This window comes from Erinaceus europaeus, chromosome 16, assembly GCF_950295315.1.
Source record: "Erinaceus europaeus chromosome 16, mEriEur2.1, whole genome shotgun sequence".
Classification (NCBI taxonomy): domain Eukaryota; kingdom Metazoa; phylum Chordata; class Mammalia; order Eulipotyphla; family Erinaceidae; genus Erinaceus; species Erinaceus europaeus.
The window spans coordinates 18,378,763-18,395,653 of NC_080177.1; the positions used below are offsets into that span (position 1 = coordinate 18,378,763).

Sequence of the window (16,891 nt, forward strand, 5' to 3'; positions counted from 1 at the left end):
GAATTGTATGGAACTGTACCCCTCTTATCCTTACAATTTTGTCAATCATTAAATCAATAAAAAAGAAGATAAATAAATCACTAATAAAGTTTTATTTGTTTATTTTTTTTACTGGATAAAGATGGCCAGAAATCAAGAGGGAAGGGGGAGATAGAAAGGGAAAGAGACAGAAAGGGGTGGAAGTAGATAGCATAATGGTTATCAGCAAAAAACTCTCAAGCCTGAGGCTCTGAAGTTCCAGGTTCAAACCCACACACCACCATAAACCAGAGTTTATCAGTGCTCTAGTAGACAGAAAGAGAGAGAGAGAGAGAGAGAGAGAGAGAGAGAGAGAGAGAGACCTGCAGCACTGCTTCACCACTTGCAAAGTTTTCCCCCTGCAGGTGGGGATCGGGAAGAGGGGGCTCGAACCCAGGTCCTTGAGCATTGTAATGTGCACTCAAAGCAGGTGTACCACCACCCAACTCCCTAATAAAAAATTTAAATATATATATGGATGCCTAGCTGCTGCCAGGTGCTTTCAAGATGCTAATCTGTATAAATGATTCAGATGCACATCCTCTCTTCAAGGAGCTAGATCAGACTGTAGCAGGCAAGGCAAACTGAGAAAAGCCATTTGAACAGAGATTCCTTTTCCTCAGACTTCTGTTCTCACCCAGGCTTACGTATAAGCCCCAGGGGCAATGGTTTCAGCAGGACAGATTCTAAACCCTTCCAGAAAATTTTAACTTTGGGGGAGGGTAAACTGTTTATTTAACTGTCTGTCCCCTTTGTACAAGAAAAGATGAATAGTATGGACAAAGAAAAGAGCCCTAAGTTCAAAGAAGCAAACCATGGAACTTTCTTACAGACTGTGTATCAATGTGGTCCTCAAAGTAGGGTTCCCCTGTCAGCACCATCTATTTCTGCAGGAAAGGTATCAAAAGTGTAAATTATTGGGTTCTGCTCACACCTACTAACCTGAAAACTCAAATGGGACCCAGAGAGCTGTGAGTTGTGCTTTCAAAGTCCTCTGGGAGAGATCCCCACAAGCTCAAGTTTGAGAACCCCTAGGCCAGCCCAGCCCAGCCAAGTTCAACAACATAGGGAAGAGCACAGACCAGACCAGCCTGGACTGAAAATGGATACAAATGGAAGTGTGCAAACAAACAAACAAACAAACAAAAACACAGTGTTTTGACATAAAAAGGAAAATTAAGACAAGCACAGGAAAGAACCATGTTAAGTGAAATCAAACACTTAGGAAACTTAATCACAAAGAAGTCCTATGTAAGCATAAGATACTCTTGTCTTTGGAGCAGTCAATGTTTTCTCTTGCTGTTCTATTTTAAAATGTAAATACTGGCTAAAGGATTTAAAGATTATTTGCTTAACGTCTGACTCTAACTGGGATTTTTGTTTTAATTGCTACTAGGGTTATCACTGGGGCTCAGTGCCTCAGTGACCATGTTTTCTATTTTTATGTTTTTTTTCTAATTATAAAGAACATAAATATATCAAAAGCAGAGGAAAATATGAAGAGAGAAAGTGAGACATCTGCAGACCCGCTTCACTGCTCATGAAGCTTCCTCTTGCAATTGGGGAGCAGGGGGTCGAACTGGGTCCCTATGAACTGTAATGTGTGTGCTCAGCTAGGTGTGACACTACTGGGCCCCCCATGACTTTTTAATTTTCTATTGATTTGTTATTGGATAAAGACAGAGAAATTGGGGGGAGGCAGATAGGGAGTGAGAAAGACAGAGACACCTGTAGCACTGCTTCACCATTTGTGAAGCTTTCCCCCTGCAGGTGGGGAGCAGGGGCTTCAACCTGTATCCCTGTACACTGTAATGTGTGTGCTTAACCTGGTGCACCACTATCTGGCCCCACTTTTTTTTTTAATCAGATGCTAAAAACTGGGCAGGAAATCACATAAATGTAGAGATTAGAAGTCATTAAATAGGGTGGGGAGATAACATATAATGGTTATGCAAAAAAGGTTTTCATTCTTAAGGCTCTGAGGTTCAATCCCCTGCATGGTCATCAACAATAGCTAAGCAGTGCTGTAGTTAAAAAAAAATAAATAAATAGGGGGTTGGGCGGTAGCACAGAGGGTTAAGCGTACATGGTGCAAAGGGCCAACATATGGATCCCAGTTTGAGCCTCCAGCTTCCCACCTGCAGGGGGTCACCTCGAAAGCAGTGAAGCAGGTCTGCAGGTGTCTATCTTTCTGTCTTCCTCTCAGTCTTCCCCTCCCTCCTCTCTCGACTTCTCTCTGTCCTATCCAGCAACAACAACAATAACAACTACAACAAGCGCAACAACAACGGCAACAAAATGGGAAAAATGGCCTTCAGAAGCAGTGGATTCATAGTGCAGGCCCTCAGCCCCAGAAATAACCCTGGAAGCAAAAATAATAAATAAATAAATAAATAGTCACTGAAGAGTGGTCTCAACTTCACAGTTTTAACGAAGACAACAACATTGGCAGAGTCTACCCACCTAGCCAAGCTTAGTGTGTCTATAAATAAGTCTTTTTTTTAATTGTTACTCTTTTGTGTCCTGGGAGATCTATGTGCATGGTTTTGTGACTTTTCTTAAAAAATCTGAGACTTTTTCAGAATGATGACCGGATCTCTCTGAAACACTGTCAAGCAAGTAGCTTTGCTTCATTCTGATGCAGAGAGGAAGTGGCCAGCCTAGCAAGGCATCCACACTAGTCCTTCTGCACAATGATGGTATTATGAACAGGAAAGTTCCTTTCCCTATACCATCTCTGAAGCAGCACTCAGAAAAATGTTACCACTGAGAAGCTCAAATCAAGACAATGTCTTACTTCAGCTGATGAAAAATTCCTTCAATAGTCTCCTTCTAATTCTAGACATGTTATCCTTCAAAGAGAAAGTCAGGAAGGTGTCCATGTGGGCCTTGCCTTAAGAAATCTCAATTTCTCATGAAAGAAGAGTAAATGTAAAAAATATTTTATTACCAAAAAACTCATTAATTTCTTTTGGTATGTTTAAGATAACATAAAATAGCACAATTTAATTCATACTCAGTTTTTATGGAATAAAATATAAAAAAGTATCTGTTGAGCTGAAAGATAGTTTACCTGGGAATAAATCTGCTTTGTTATGTACACAAATCAGGTTTGAGTTGGGTCCCTACAGCACTCAGGAAGTTTCTGTCTATGAACTGACATAAAAATAGATTCCTGGGGCTGAGTAGTGGCATACCTGATTGAGTGCATGTTACAACGCCCAAGGACCCAGATTCTAGTCCCTGGTCTCCACCTGCAGGGGGGAAAGCTTCAGGAGTAGTGGAGGAGGGCCACATTGTTTCTCTGTCTCTCTCTCCCTCTCTATCTCCCTCTTCCCTCTCCATTCCTGGCTGTCTCTATCCAATAAATACATAAAGGTAATGCAGAACTAATTGTCGACTAATCATGAACCTAAAGGCAAGAATATTGCAGATGAAGATTTGGGGTCTCCATTTTAGAAAAACCTAGTAGGTCTATTTTAGGTATATTCCAAGGGGCCCATGACTTTATTAGTTTTTGCCTGGACCTGACAGCTAACATGCAGGTAGACCCAGGTTATTGTCTGGGGAAATAGTGTCAGAGTTGGAGATAGGACTAGAAAGGTGGATCAGGGAAGAGAGTAGCTCCCAAATACAGGGAAAGTATATAAATATTGTTAGCTGTAAACCCCACCGTTTTGATCTGGGGCCCATATTCAGCATAACAGCCTATGTGACCTCTGCATCACCCATATTCAGCGGAGAAGCAATTACAGAAGCCAGACCTTTCACCTTCTGCACCCCACAATGATCCTGAGTCCATACTCCCAGAGGGATAAAGAAACTTTGGGGGTGGGCACTGTGTGGAAATGTAGGTCTCTTATCCTATAGTATTGTCAATATTTTCATTTTATAAATAAAAAAATTTTAAAAAGAAAAATAAAGTTAATAAAAAAATTTTAAAAAAAAAGATTCCTAGGGGCTAGGGGAAAAAAATGTCTTTCATGTCTGAGGTTCTGAAATCCCAGGTTCAATGCTCAGCATCACCATAAGTCAAAGCTGAGAAGTACTCTAGTCTTTCTCTCTGTATCACTCTCTGTCTTGTTAAAATAAATTAAATTAAATATTTATAAAAAAATAGATTCTTACTTTACAGGTTTGCTCACTGTTCTTCCTTATTGCCAATATCATCTCTTTCATTATGCATTTTCATCAGATTTTATCTGGTAAACAGTTGACAAAATAGCCTTTGTGTTGGCTACTAACTACTTCCCCCTGTTATAAAATATATTTCCTTTCAGTCCATATCCATTCAATGTGTTGGATGGGGGAATATCTTCCTAACAGAGATACAGCAACATTTCTTGTTAGTGTTTCTCAGACTTTTGTCTGTTCTGATTTAAACTCCACATCAAACTCACTTGTCATCAGACCAAAACATTTTAATAAAAACCTTAAAAATGCACCGAAATGAGTGCTCACTGGTTACTTATATAAGCAAGAAAAGTAAATAAATACAACTTCACCTAAATAGATCATGCCCTTGGGTTCAAAGCTCAAGTCAACTATAAACTATATAATTCTAATACTGTAACTTCTATTAGACATATCAAAGCACCCTCTCTTTACTAACATAGAGCTACAAAGAACAAGCAGTTGTAATCTAGGAGAGCATATAGAGGAGAGAAATGTGCTTTTTACCAACCTGGGCTGAGAAACCACAGAAGAAACCAAACCAGAAATGCACAAGTGTGAATGCAAAATTCTTATAGAAGAAATAGCATAAGAATTTGCACATTCGGAAATAGGACCACCTTCCATGAACAAGAAGCAGTCTTTGGAGGTATCTAAATTGGGCAAATGAATAGTCACTGGCTAAAACAGCCTGCAGTCCTTCCTGGCCACTGATGCCAATGCCAATGTGAGCACCTGCAAGGAAGAAGAGGAAACTCAATATCCACACAAAGATGCCATCTCTTGTGGGCACTGCCCGCTTCTCTTTTACACCATTATTATTTGCAGAAATCTCAGCTATAGTAATGATCCCTTTTGCACATTTTATCTCATGAAACCTGTACAGTAGATATTTTCCTACTTCTACAAGAGAGGAAATTGACTCAGAAAGGTTCAGCCACTTGTACGGGCTCTACACTTGTGTATGGCAAAGCTGACTAACCCAAGTATTGGGCTTGTATGTCCAGTGTTTATTTCTCTACAGCACAACTGTTTTCCTCTCCAGACAGTATAAAGAGAGCAATATCTTTCTCTACCCTAAAATTACACAATTAATTTCAAGATAAATGTTTGTTATGAGTGCTAAAAGTGCTGTGTATATTTGACTCAAAAAACATTCATTTTAGAACCACTGGGGAAATTCAATTTCAGTGTAAACTTAAAAACTAACTTTCAGGGTGGGGGGTAGACAGCATAATGGTTATGTAAGGAGACTCTCATGCCTGAGTCTACAAAGTCCAGGATCAGTCCCCTGCACTATCATAAACCAGAGCTGAGCAGTGGTCTAGTTAAAAAAAAAAAAAGTAACTTTAAATTTCAATTCCACAGCTACATACTGAAACCAAAAACTCCAAATAAGCAACATGCCCACTGAGTGAAAGTTCTCTTACTTTTGATCATGCTGACATCATTGGCTCCATCACCTATGGCCAAAGTGACAGCATTTCTGTACTTCCTCACCAGCTCTACCATTTGGGCTTTCTGGAGTGGAGTGACTCGGCAGCAAACCACAGTTTTACACATGCAAGCAAGTTCTAGAAGGTCATTCTTGACATCACTTTCCAGGGCATGAGCCTATGTTATTTAAAACAACAGAGAAGATAAAACAGAAAGAAAGAAATGAGAGATGTCATTTAGGAAGGAAAGTTCTTGTTTCTCCACTGATTTCTTGTCTAAATGGTTTCATTTATTTCAACAAGTCATTGTTGATTCAGGGCCACACGAATAATGACTAGAGAAATGAGTACTGAAGTCTTACCAAGTGTCAAAAATTCTTATCATGAAAGTAAAAGACACCGGGCCCCTGTGTGCCCTCCTTGGCTCACTACCATGCTGCACTGGAGAGGGGGAGGTAAATGCCCTAGAAGTTGCAGACTCCTCCAAAATAAGGAAAACACAAAGAGATACTCTGTACCAACTTACCAAGCAAAATGATTGTGATTTGTTTGTTCTAGCTGATGGAATGTTTGTTGCCTTTGCATTGTTGTTATGTATACATAGTGTTGCGGTGATTGTTGATAGGTGGCAAATGAAAAGCAGGCGGTCTAGAAGACTGCCCTCAAGAAACTTAGTGAATCAAGAGACAACTGAACCTCTGACAGGGCTCCCCAACTATTCCATACCTCTCTGAGCACACAAAAGCCTTTGACATGCCAAGAAATGACTGGGAAAGAATATAACACTTTCTAATTCACTGTGCAAGCACCCTCCCCCCAGGAGACATTTCACTGTACATTATTTAACAATTACACTAACAGGAAACTGGAATCTGTCTAAACTTTGAATTGTAGTATCTTTTTTTAAAAAAAAATATTTATTTTTCCCTTTTGTTGCCCTTGTTGTTTTATTGTTGTAGTTATTGTCATTGTTGTTGATGTCATTGTTGTTAGACAGGGCAGAGAGAAATGGAGAGAGGAGGGGAAGACAGAGAGGGGGAGAGAAAGATAGACACCTGCAGACCTGCTTCACCACCTGTGAAGTGACTCCCCTGCAGGTGGGGAGCCAGGGGCTTGAACCAGGATACTTATGCAGGTCCTTACATTTTGTGCCACCTGCACTTAACCTGCTGCACTACCGCTCAACTCCCCCACCACACCTTTTAAGCTTACAATTAACTCCCATCATGCCAAATTGTTTATTTCCACAATTTGACAGGTTCTTTCTTGCCTCTGAGCCTGGCCTGGCCTATCTCCTGAAAATATCACTTCTTCTAAGAAGTCTTCCCTGACTTTCCCAGGAGGCACTATGTGGAGCTGCCTCTATTTTTTCAAAGCATTGTTTGTATCTTTGTATAGTACTTGTCATACCACTAAGGTTAATTCTTCCACCAGATGACATTCTCAAAAACAAGGATGGACCATGTCTAGTCACATCCTTACCCCAATGTTCTAGCACCATGGCTTGGGTATCCTTGATGAATGTTGATGGTGTGAAGGAAGGACAGGCAAATGAGTATGAGACAACATTGATGTCTCAAGTTCATGAGGAGGCATTGGAAATATGTTACCGTTTTTAAATTGCTCTTGATGGGAAAAAAAAAACAGCTATGTATAATTAGTTATTTTTTTCCCAGAATAGTTCACCTTTTCTCTCATCTTTAATCTTTGTTATCAACAAATGAAAACCTAGACTCAAGAGTCTGAGAGAGAGCTGATTATGTTCCAAAAATCATCAGTACTAGAGCAAATTAGAATCATGGTTTATTTTAAAGTTTCTGAACATCGTATCATATCACAGTCAATTGTCTATCAGTGAAAACAATGGCAATTCATGGTTTGATGAGCTCTAATTCTTGAAGCTGATCAGATTCTTGAAGAACATCTATCTCAGCTTTTTCAGCCAATTTCCAGACAAGGGAGGTCAGGGTGTATGGTACCACCTGAGTATTCTATTATTGTTGTTGTTGTTATCATCATAATCATTATTATTATTTATGTTATAATGATTGAGGAGATCATAAGACAAAAAGGGTACAATTCCACACAATTTCCACTGCCAAAGTTCTGTATCCCATCTCCATCCATTTGTTGGTTTCCTATTCTTTATCCCTCTGGAAGCCTGGATCAGGATCATTATGGGGTGCAGATGGTGGAAGGTCTGGCTTCTGTAATTGCTTCTCCACTGAACATGGGTGTTGGCAGGTCGATCCATACTCCCAGCCTATTTCTATCTTTCCTTAGTGAGGCAGGGCTCTACAGGGGTGGGGTTCTACCACCTGAGTACTTGAACCCACAATATGAACTTCTCTGAGTCTGCAGGAAAGTTAGAACACACAATTCATAAAGGAACCTTTATATATTATGGTCCCTGAGTAATTCAGCTTGGAGGCCCCCAGCTCCAAGTCCCAGCTGACAGGCTTATAATTTTCAGTTGCTGCTCATTTGTGCAAGGGAGAAGTTCGTGTCATCTGGACAAACTTTCGACTAAGCTTGGCTTGCAGCTGAGCTCTGTAACTTTCCATGGTGTAGAAGGCAACACATCATTACGTCTGGAATCCAGCTGGATAATTCTCTAAGCACTAAGAGCTAACAGACAACCGATCACCAAGGGGAAAATATAGTCTCCTCATATCCAACATCCTTTGTCCTCTAAGAAACTGTCTACTAGAAGATACATTTATTTTCCAAACTCTGAGAGTGAAAAATGATCATCAAAGCCAGAGAAAGATGTGAGATTAGTTCTCAGTGTATGTAAATGATAATTTCACTGGAGTGCAATCAGAGTTTTTGTTTTCTGAATTGGAAGCTCGGAAGAGTGTTTTGATATTTGTTCAAGATTTGGAACCCGAACTACATTAAAAGTACAATGCAAGTTTATTCTATTAGGACAAGAACCAGATTTCCTAATCAAAGCAAATTGTTTGGCATTGCTGTAAAATGCTGCTATTTAGAAAAAACATCAGAGGTATCTGAATGGCAATAATTTGGTGTGGCAATTACATGAAACTAAGATTGTGCTCTTCAAATCACAAACATTAATGAGAGCAATAATTACAATCCATCCATTTGCATTGTTTTAAATAAATAATGGTAGGCAATGTCCCTCTCCTTAATACCCCTTAAACAATACTGCTAAATGGTCTAGAGTCATGTAGAAAAGACTGACAGTCTGTAAATTCAGTATTTCTTTAGACTCTCCTCTTCACTGCAGTAGTTCAAGCAATAAAGTCTCAAATACCTATTAGATGTTTCCTCTCCCCTTGAAAACAGGAAATCATTGTGCCTGCCCTATTTCTAGTAATGTCATGTGTTTGGAAAGCACAAAAGGAGGTCTCATTAAGACAGGACAAAAGGGATAATTATTGAGGTAAAGAACAAGAAGAAAAAAACAAAGTCTTAAGCAAACTCACCAAACTGTGGCCATTTATGACTAAGGCATAGTCTCCTGTTACAGTTTCTTCTACAACTGAGTCCAGTTCCAGCTGCTGCTTTCTCTCAAAAACTACATGGCCATTGGGAAAAGTTCTGTTTTGACCAAACAAATTTTCCTTTGCTTTCCTTAAAGGAAAAGGGGGGAAGCAAATTATAACAAAGTATATGAGCATACATATTAATTCTTAATAAGAAACTGACCTAGGAATATCTTTGTTGCTATTTAGATTACGGCCTAAGATTCTCCTCTTATTTTCAGTAAGTACACTGAATAACACTTTGTGATGGGTATACTATAGAAAATTTCTGAGTTCCAGAAAGTAGGAGGGTAATACCACATAATGAAAACAGAATCATCTTGAATGTTTTGAATGACCTAAATGCTAAATCATCCATCTTGAAATGAGTTTCAACTAGGGATTCTTGACAGATTTGGTATATAAGGATGTCTGGCCTTCAAGAACTTAAGAACCACTGAACTAGAAAACTATGCTATTAAATAAAGGAAAAGGGTAAAGACAATTGGTGGCATCATCAAGGAATTCCAGGGCATCTATCTGTATATAAAATAAGTCCACAATTTTTGCAGAACAATGTAATGTGATCTAGTTTAAAATAGTACTTCTCTAAGAAGCACTTTAAAAAATTTTTGACAATAGGAATAAATGGTGGCATTTACTAAGTGGAATATTTTTTATGAAAATTATATAAATTTCCCTCAAACAGTGAAATAAATCTCCTGGGAAAGAAACTAAAGACACCAAAATGTACAGGGTCTTTCCAAACAGAAACTTCCTCTGAAGCCCTAAGGCAGTGGGACTATCCCTCCACACCTCTTCTATCACTGCTGCTGTTTAAGAGGAAGGATGCCCAGTGTCTGAACACCCTTGGATGGAGTATTTTAATCTTCTCCTAAGAAATGGAAGGATGATGCTTTTAAAGGAAGGGAAATGTCTTCTCCAAGAAACCTTGGACGCCAGGCTTTGAAATAACAAATGGGTACAACTACAGAATTTTCAGCCCTAGCCAGGGAACTAAATGGCACATCATCTCTGCAGATGAGTGCCAAAGTTAGCCACCAATACGTTAGGTGACAACTTGCTTATACTACATGTGCATCCAGGAGGGCATGGGGAGGATAGAGAGACTAGGAAAGGACATTCTGGCTGAAAGCAAATGAAAGAGATACCCAAAGACTGATACTAAATAAAAATGGTCATTAACACGGTTTCATGATGAACTCCTCTGAAGAAAAGAGAGTGAATATTCAGTACAAAATAAAACAACCACGGTTCTAATTATTTGAAAATGTAGGGTTGGGGAGATAGCATAAGGTTTATGCAAAAGACTTTTCTGCCTGAGGCTCCAAGGCTCCAGGTTCAATCCCCAGCACCAACATAAACCAGAGCTGAGCAGTGCCCTTATCTTCCTTTCTGTGTGCCTCTCTCACTAAAGTAAAATAAATACAATATAAAAAAGGAATATGTGATATTATTTACATACTATGCTGAACTAAAAAAGAAGGAGAAGGAGGAGGAAGAGGAGGAAGAAGAGGAGGAGGTGCTGAACTAAAAAAGAAGGAGAAGGAGGAGGAAGAGGAGGAAGAAGAGGAGGAGAGGCGGAGGAGGAGAAGGAGAAGGAGGAGAAGGAGGAGAAGAAGAAGAAGAAGAAGAAGAAGAAGAAGAAGAAGAAGAAGAAGAAGAAGAAGAAGAAGAAGAAGAAGAAGAAGAAGAGAGAAAAGAAAGAAATAGGAAAGAACAGAGCAACCCTCATCTCCTGGCTCAATATCTCCTTCTGCTGTCCAGGACCAAAATCACAGTCAACAGTAAAGAACTCAAGAAACTCAGAAGTTACATGCCCCCATCTCCAAGGATGTATGATAGCATGCACTTAGCAATTGGTTTACAGAATTAAAGACAAAGGCTCATCAAATCCTAGTGCTATGTGTGAATTTAGGCAGTTGAGTGAGAAAAGGAAGAGAACAGATGAGGGGGGAATCACTGTTTCAAGTAAGAAAATCAGACTTTTTTTTTTAAATCAGAGAATCACATTAGGTAATCCCTCACAGTTGTAAAAATGTACATCCCATAAAACAAAGAAAGAAACAGGTGAGATCCTCCAAAGTGATCATTTCTCTGACAGTGTTGCAAAGCTCATAAAATGGGTCTGTGGAAAGCACCAGAGGGCAAATATCTCCTGAGGTTTCTTTTTCAGTAACGTTCTCACTCATTGTATAAATGACTCAATCTCTGTTTTCCCCCCAGAGAATGAAAACATTCCAAAGAAGGGTGAAGTTCAAGAAAGTATTGGCTGAAATTCTATTTACTTAAGATTTTCTTCCCCTAAAGTGTCTTCCTAACATCTCACATGAACCCTTTTCCAGGCAGAGAAAAGACAGTTTTTCCGGGTGTTCTTAATTCCCATGAGCGCCCTCCACAAAGTCAATTCTCCTCAGTGAGACTGGGCACATGCATTTTCAGACCTTTGCCCATGCTCTCTATCTGTCATTTCTTTTCCTTCCTGGAACGAAGCTCTACAAACACCAGCTGGTTCTCACAAACACAATTTATTAAGAGGGGGAAAAGCTACACAAAGTTCCCTTCAATAACTATGAACTAGTTATTTTTTGCAGGCATAACACAATCCCTAACCACAGGATACACATAACAAAAGCTAAAACAAAAGATTGCCTGTCTTTACAAGCTTTGTAATGAAGGGGCATCCATTACAATGCTGGCATGCAGAAATACATTAATGGTTGAGGGCAACCATGGCACTCATAACTCCATGCCACCACAAACACAATAAAGCACAGATAGGTCCATCTTGGCTTGTGTGCAATCTATAAAAGGAAAAATAAAAAGGGGTGATTATGGGGTCAGTTTTCTCAGTTCTTTTAAGACACTACATTCAATAGCTATGAGGATCTTTTAGGAAATGTATTTAAAAGAGAAGACAATATTGACTTTGGCATAAAAGCATTGGGTTTGGAAACTTGAGACATACGTTCATGCCTGAGGTCTGCCTCTAATATCTCATGTGCCGACAGTTATCTGACCTTAGACCACTTGGTTAGTTAATTACAGACAAAAGGTAGAAGTAGGTCTTTTCTATTTATGCATAGAGTTAGTGACAGGCTACCTTTATGTTGAGTCAAAGACACCATGTCAGAAAAACAGGTAAAGGACACCCTTCTGGCCAAATACAGAGAAGGAGCAAATACATGAAATTCCTTTTACAAGTCCCAATTCAATTTCTCATGCTCTGTGTAACCTGAAGGATTTTCAGCCTCTGAACAATCAGCTTCTTTATTAGAAAATAAAGGCCGATCCCAACCTAATCATGCAAGGAGTACCACCTCAGCATGCTTCACTTCAGACTGTGTCCAGACACATCAGACATGGAATGTCAACCCTTCACCCTCATTATTCGGGTGAGACCTTTACTTTCATAGGATTCTCTAATTCCATTCCAGGAGGTTCACTTTCTAACGAAGTCCCAAAACCTAGATATAGACCAGGTCCCATGAGATAGAGCATATGTTCACACGTATCCATAAATTAGGGCAAAATATATACCTGAAAGAAAAAATACACAATAGTCTGTAGTGAGTCAGTATCAAGTTCATAATGAAATGGTGTCTACTTAGACTTAGATACCCTCCTCACCTACTTCCTATTACAGTTCTCTCACTCTCTCCAAAGCTAACCTTAGCAAAGCAAAGACTGCAAAAGCTGAATAAGGGCAAGAGACTGGAATACTTTAACAATGACTCCTTAGTCACCATCAGGCCACCCCGTCAGCTGGGGCCGTAATCAGGAAGTCCTGAGATTCCCAAACAGACTGGATGGGCCTAGACCTCGAATAAATCCCTCTCTCCATTGTTGTCAGTCATTCCTATCAGAAACAACACAGTAGACCCCTTTGTGGGCTCTCATAGGACCTTGCCTCAGCTTGGATCAACAACAGTGGAGAATGGTCCATCCTCCGAAGGGAGGATGGACAACATACTCTATGCTGCACCTGAGGAAGATGGGTCCTGATATTGGGCAGCTTGGAATGTTCCTACTCATGACCACAGAATGTGAGCTCAGATCTACAGGGATGCAGAGGTCACATAGGCTTCTAAGCTGAATATGGGCCCCAGTTCATATCAAATCGAAGGGATTTACAATCAACACTATTTATACACCTTTCCCATATTTGGGAGCTACTCTCTTCCCTGATCCAGCTTTCTGGTCCTTTTTCCAGCCATGACACCATCTCCCCAGACAATAATTAGGATCCACTGCATATCAGATTTCAGGCTCAGGCAAAACAAAAACAAACAAACAAACAAAAAACACTAGTATAGCCACAGGCCCTTTGCAATATAACTAAAATATGCCTACTAGCTATCTACAAAACGGAGACCACCCCCCCAACTCTTCATCTGCACTATTCCAGCCTTTAGGTCCATGATAGGTCAACAACTTGTTTGGCTTTGTATGTTAACTCTATTTTCAACCACCAGGTGCCAGATGCTAGCAAGATGCCGACCTGACTTCCCTGGACAAACAACCACACCAGTATGTCCTAGAGCTCTAATTCCCCAGAGCCCTTCCCCACTAGGGAAAAAGAGAGACAGGCTGGGAGTATGGATTGACCTGTCAATGCCCATGTTCAGCAGGGAAGCAATTACAGAAGCCAGACCTTCAACCTTCTGCATCCCACAATGACCTTGGGTCCATACTCCCAGATGGTTAAAGAATAGGAAAGCTATCAGAGGAGGAGATGGGATACAAAGTTTTGATGGTGGGAATTGTGTGAAGTTGTACCCCTCTTATCCTATGGTTTAGTCAATGTTTCCTTTTATAAATAAAAAAATTTTAAAAAAAAAGAAAGACAATGGACCCATTCAATCAGATTGGTTGGCTGGTAACAGCTATGCAAACCTGTTAGATACCATCAATGCATACTAGATCACCAAGATGATTTACTGATCTAAAGTTTAATGATTTATGATAGAAATATGCCTGGATGGCTAGAATTTAAAATTAGGAACAAGATGCATTTTTTTTAAAAAAATGTCTTATCTTTATCTACTTAGTGGATAGAGACAGCTAGAAATTGAGAGGAAGGGGGAGATAAAGAGGTATATACACAGAGAGATACCTGCAGCCCTGCTTCAGCACATGTGAAGCTTTTCCCCTGCAGGTGGGGACTGGGGGGCTTAAACCCTCATCCTTGTGCATGGTAACATGTGCGCTCAGCCGGGTGTGCCACCGCCAGTCCCATACTATGATTTTTTAGTAAGTAATTCTTCAATTTTATTTTTTGATTTTGTTAGTGATTTAATAATGATTTGTAAGGCTACAAGGTTATACGCTTATAGTCCCACACTATGCCCACTATCAAAATTCTGTGCCCCTGCCCAAAGTAACCTCCATTCATACAATGATAATGCATTCGTATGAATATTTTAATACCTCATTTTTCACTTAAATGTATTGTGGATATCTTCCACTGTCATTGGATATTTGAGACATTCCTAATTTTCTATGATCATAGTTGGTGCAGAAATGTATATTTATAAATATAATATTAATTTGTTTGTCGATTTTATTTTTAAGGACAATTCCTGGAAATAACATTTAGGGTCAGAAGTGTTCCTATTTGTAAGCTTGAAATCTATTGCCAACTTGTCTCCAAACAGTTTCTACCAGCCCAAGTAGAAATAGTACAGTGGTTTGTAAGCCAGACTTTCATGCCTGTAGCACCAAAGGTCTCAGGTTCAATCTACCATCACCATAAGCCAGAACTGAGCAGTCCTGAGTAATTCTGGTCAAAATGTAAAGAAGGAAAGAAAAAAAGAATAATTTTCTATCAACGTACACCCCTAAGAGTGGTACAGAAATTCATATTTCTCCATATTCCTCTGACACAACAGTAATGTAATGTCATCTACTCAGTCAACCAAATGTCGCTAGATAAAATCTTGACATATATTCAAGTTGGTTCCAAACATCTTTTGTAGTAACAACCACCAGCACAAGTGACTCTCTTTACTTTCTCAGAAACATACCTTGCAACAGGGAATACTGAAAGGACTAGACACAGAGAGAATAGAAAGAGCCAGGATCTTACTTTCTTAATATAAGAAATGACTCATGAAGCTCATAGCAGCATCTTTATTCTAATTAGACTTTTTGAGAATGAAGAAAAAAGTTTCTTAGAATTTAAAAAGGACTAATGCTTTAAAATATCTATCAGGATATTAAAGTTGCTATAAGCCAGAGTCTAAAAATAAACACCTCTCTTCTCCATCTCATATCTCAGCCAAGGGAAAAAGGAACTTTGAAGAGGACCTGAGATGCTATGGGCAAGTTACCAAAAAGAAACCTGACTCCTTATCCACACTTGATACATGCAGTGAGCAAAAGGATGAGCCCTGTGGGTAATGTCAACTCAGATTAAAATTTTGGAATCTGAGTATGAAATTTCTGTCACTGAAAGGCATTGATATGAAAGGCAGTAAAGTCAAGTCCCTTCAGAAATGGAAATAGGCATGTGAGAGCATAAACCTTCGTGTGCATGAAGAAGTGAGGAAAAGCATTCATACCTACATGTTTTCCAGTGGGATATGAAAGTGAGCTGATAGGAACAGCCAGCAACCCAAAGTGACAGGCATTCAGACAAGGGCACAGCAACAGGAAGTGCCAGATGTCAGTAAACTGACAAGGTTCAGGAACAAAATTTCATGATGGAGACACCTAGTATAGCCACAGGCCCTTTGCAATATAACTAAAAAATGCCTACCAGCTATCTACAAAATGGAGGACCCCCAACTCTTCATCTGCACTATTCCATATTCTAGTCTTTAAAGTCCATGATTAGTCAACAACTTATTTGGCTTTATATGTTAACTCTCTTTTTAGCCACCAGGTTCCAGATGCTAACAGGACGTCGACCAGACTTCCCTGGACAGACAACCCCACCAATGTGTTCTGGAGCTCTGCTTCCCCAGAGCCCCGCCCTACTAGAGAAAGAGAGAGACAGGCTGGGAGTATGGATCAACCTGTCAATGCCCATGTTCAGCAGGGAAGCAATTACAGAAGCCAGACCTTCCACCTTCTGCATCCCACAATGATCTTGGGTCTATACTCCCAGAGGGTTAAAGGATAGGAAAGCTATCAGGGGAGGGGATGGGATACGGAGTTCTGGTGGTGGGAATTGTGTGAAGGTGTACCCCTCTTATCCTATGGTTTTGTCAATACTTCTTTTTCATAAATAAAACAAAAAAGATGTCAGAAAGAAACCCATATGCTCCCTGTTATGTCCCCGGGAAGGTTAGTCATTCTAAAGTATAGCAAATGGTAAACAGTTTGCTTTCAAGTCAATAATCTTCTTAGTCACCAGGATGTGTTCAACCAAGAAGATAATTTACTTTAAAGCAAAGAAGTTATTACAAAGCATCAAAAATCAAAAATATTATGAGGCAGCACTTTTTTAAAAACATTTTTTCTTTTTTTAAAATTTTTTATTACCTTTATTTATTTATTTATTGGATAGAGACAGCCAGAAATTGAATGGGGAGAGGGAGAGAGACAGAGAGACACCTGCAGCCCTGCTTCCCCACTTGCAAAGCTTTCCCCCTGCAGGTGGGGACTGGGGACTCAAACCTGGGTCCTTGTGCACTATAATATGTGTACTCAACCAGGTGCGCCACCGTCTGCCCCCGAGGCAGCACTTTTTTAAAACTCTAAGAAAATATTTAGACAGTTATTTAAACTGTCTTTCTTCAAGTGAAG

At 39.7% G+C, this 16,891-nt stretch overlaps 1 protein-coding gene across 1 annotated transcript in view; it reads right to left on the bottom strand.

The window, feature by feature from the left end:
* ATP8B4 (ATPase phospholipid transporting 8B4 (putative)) overlaps positions 1-16,891 on the bottom strand; it is a 255,344-nt gene that overhangs the window by 38,669 nt on the left and 199,784 nt on the right. The window contains exons 22-24 of the mRNA XM_060174644.1: positions 9,080-9,227; positions 5,622-5,805; positions 4,703-4,926 (exon numbers count right to left, since the gene is read on the bottom strand). Of these exons, the coding sequence (XP_060030627.1) occupies positions 4,703-4,926; positions 5,622-5,805; positions 9,080-9,227 (556 nt within the window). The remainder of the gene's footprint in view (positions 1-4,702; positions 4,927-5,621; positions 5,806-9,079; positions 9,228-16,891) is intronic.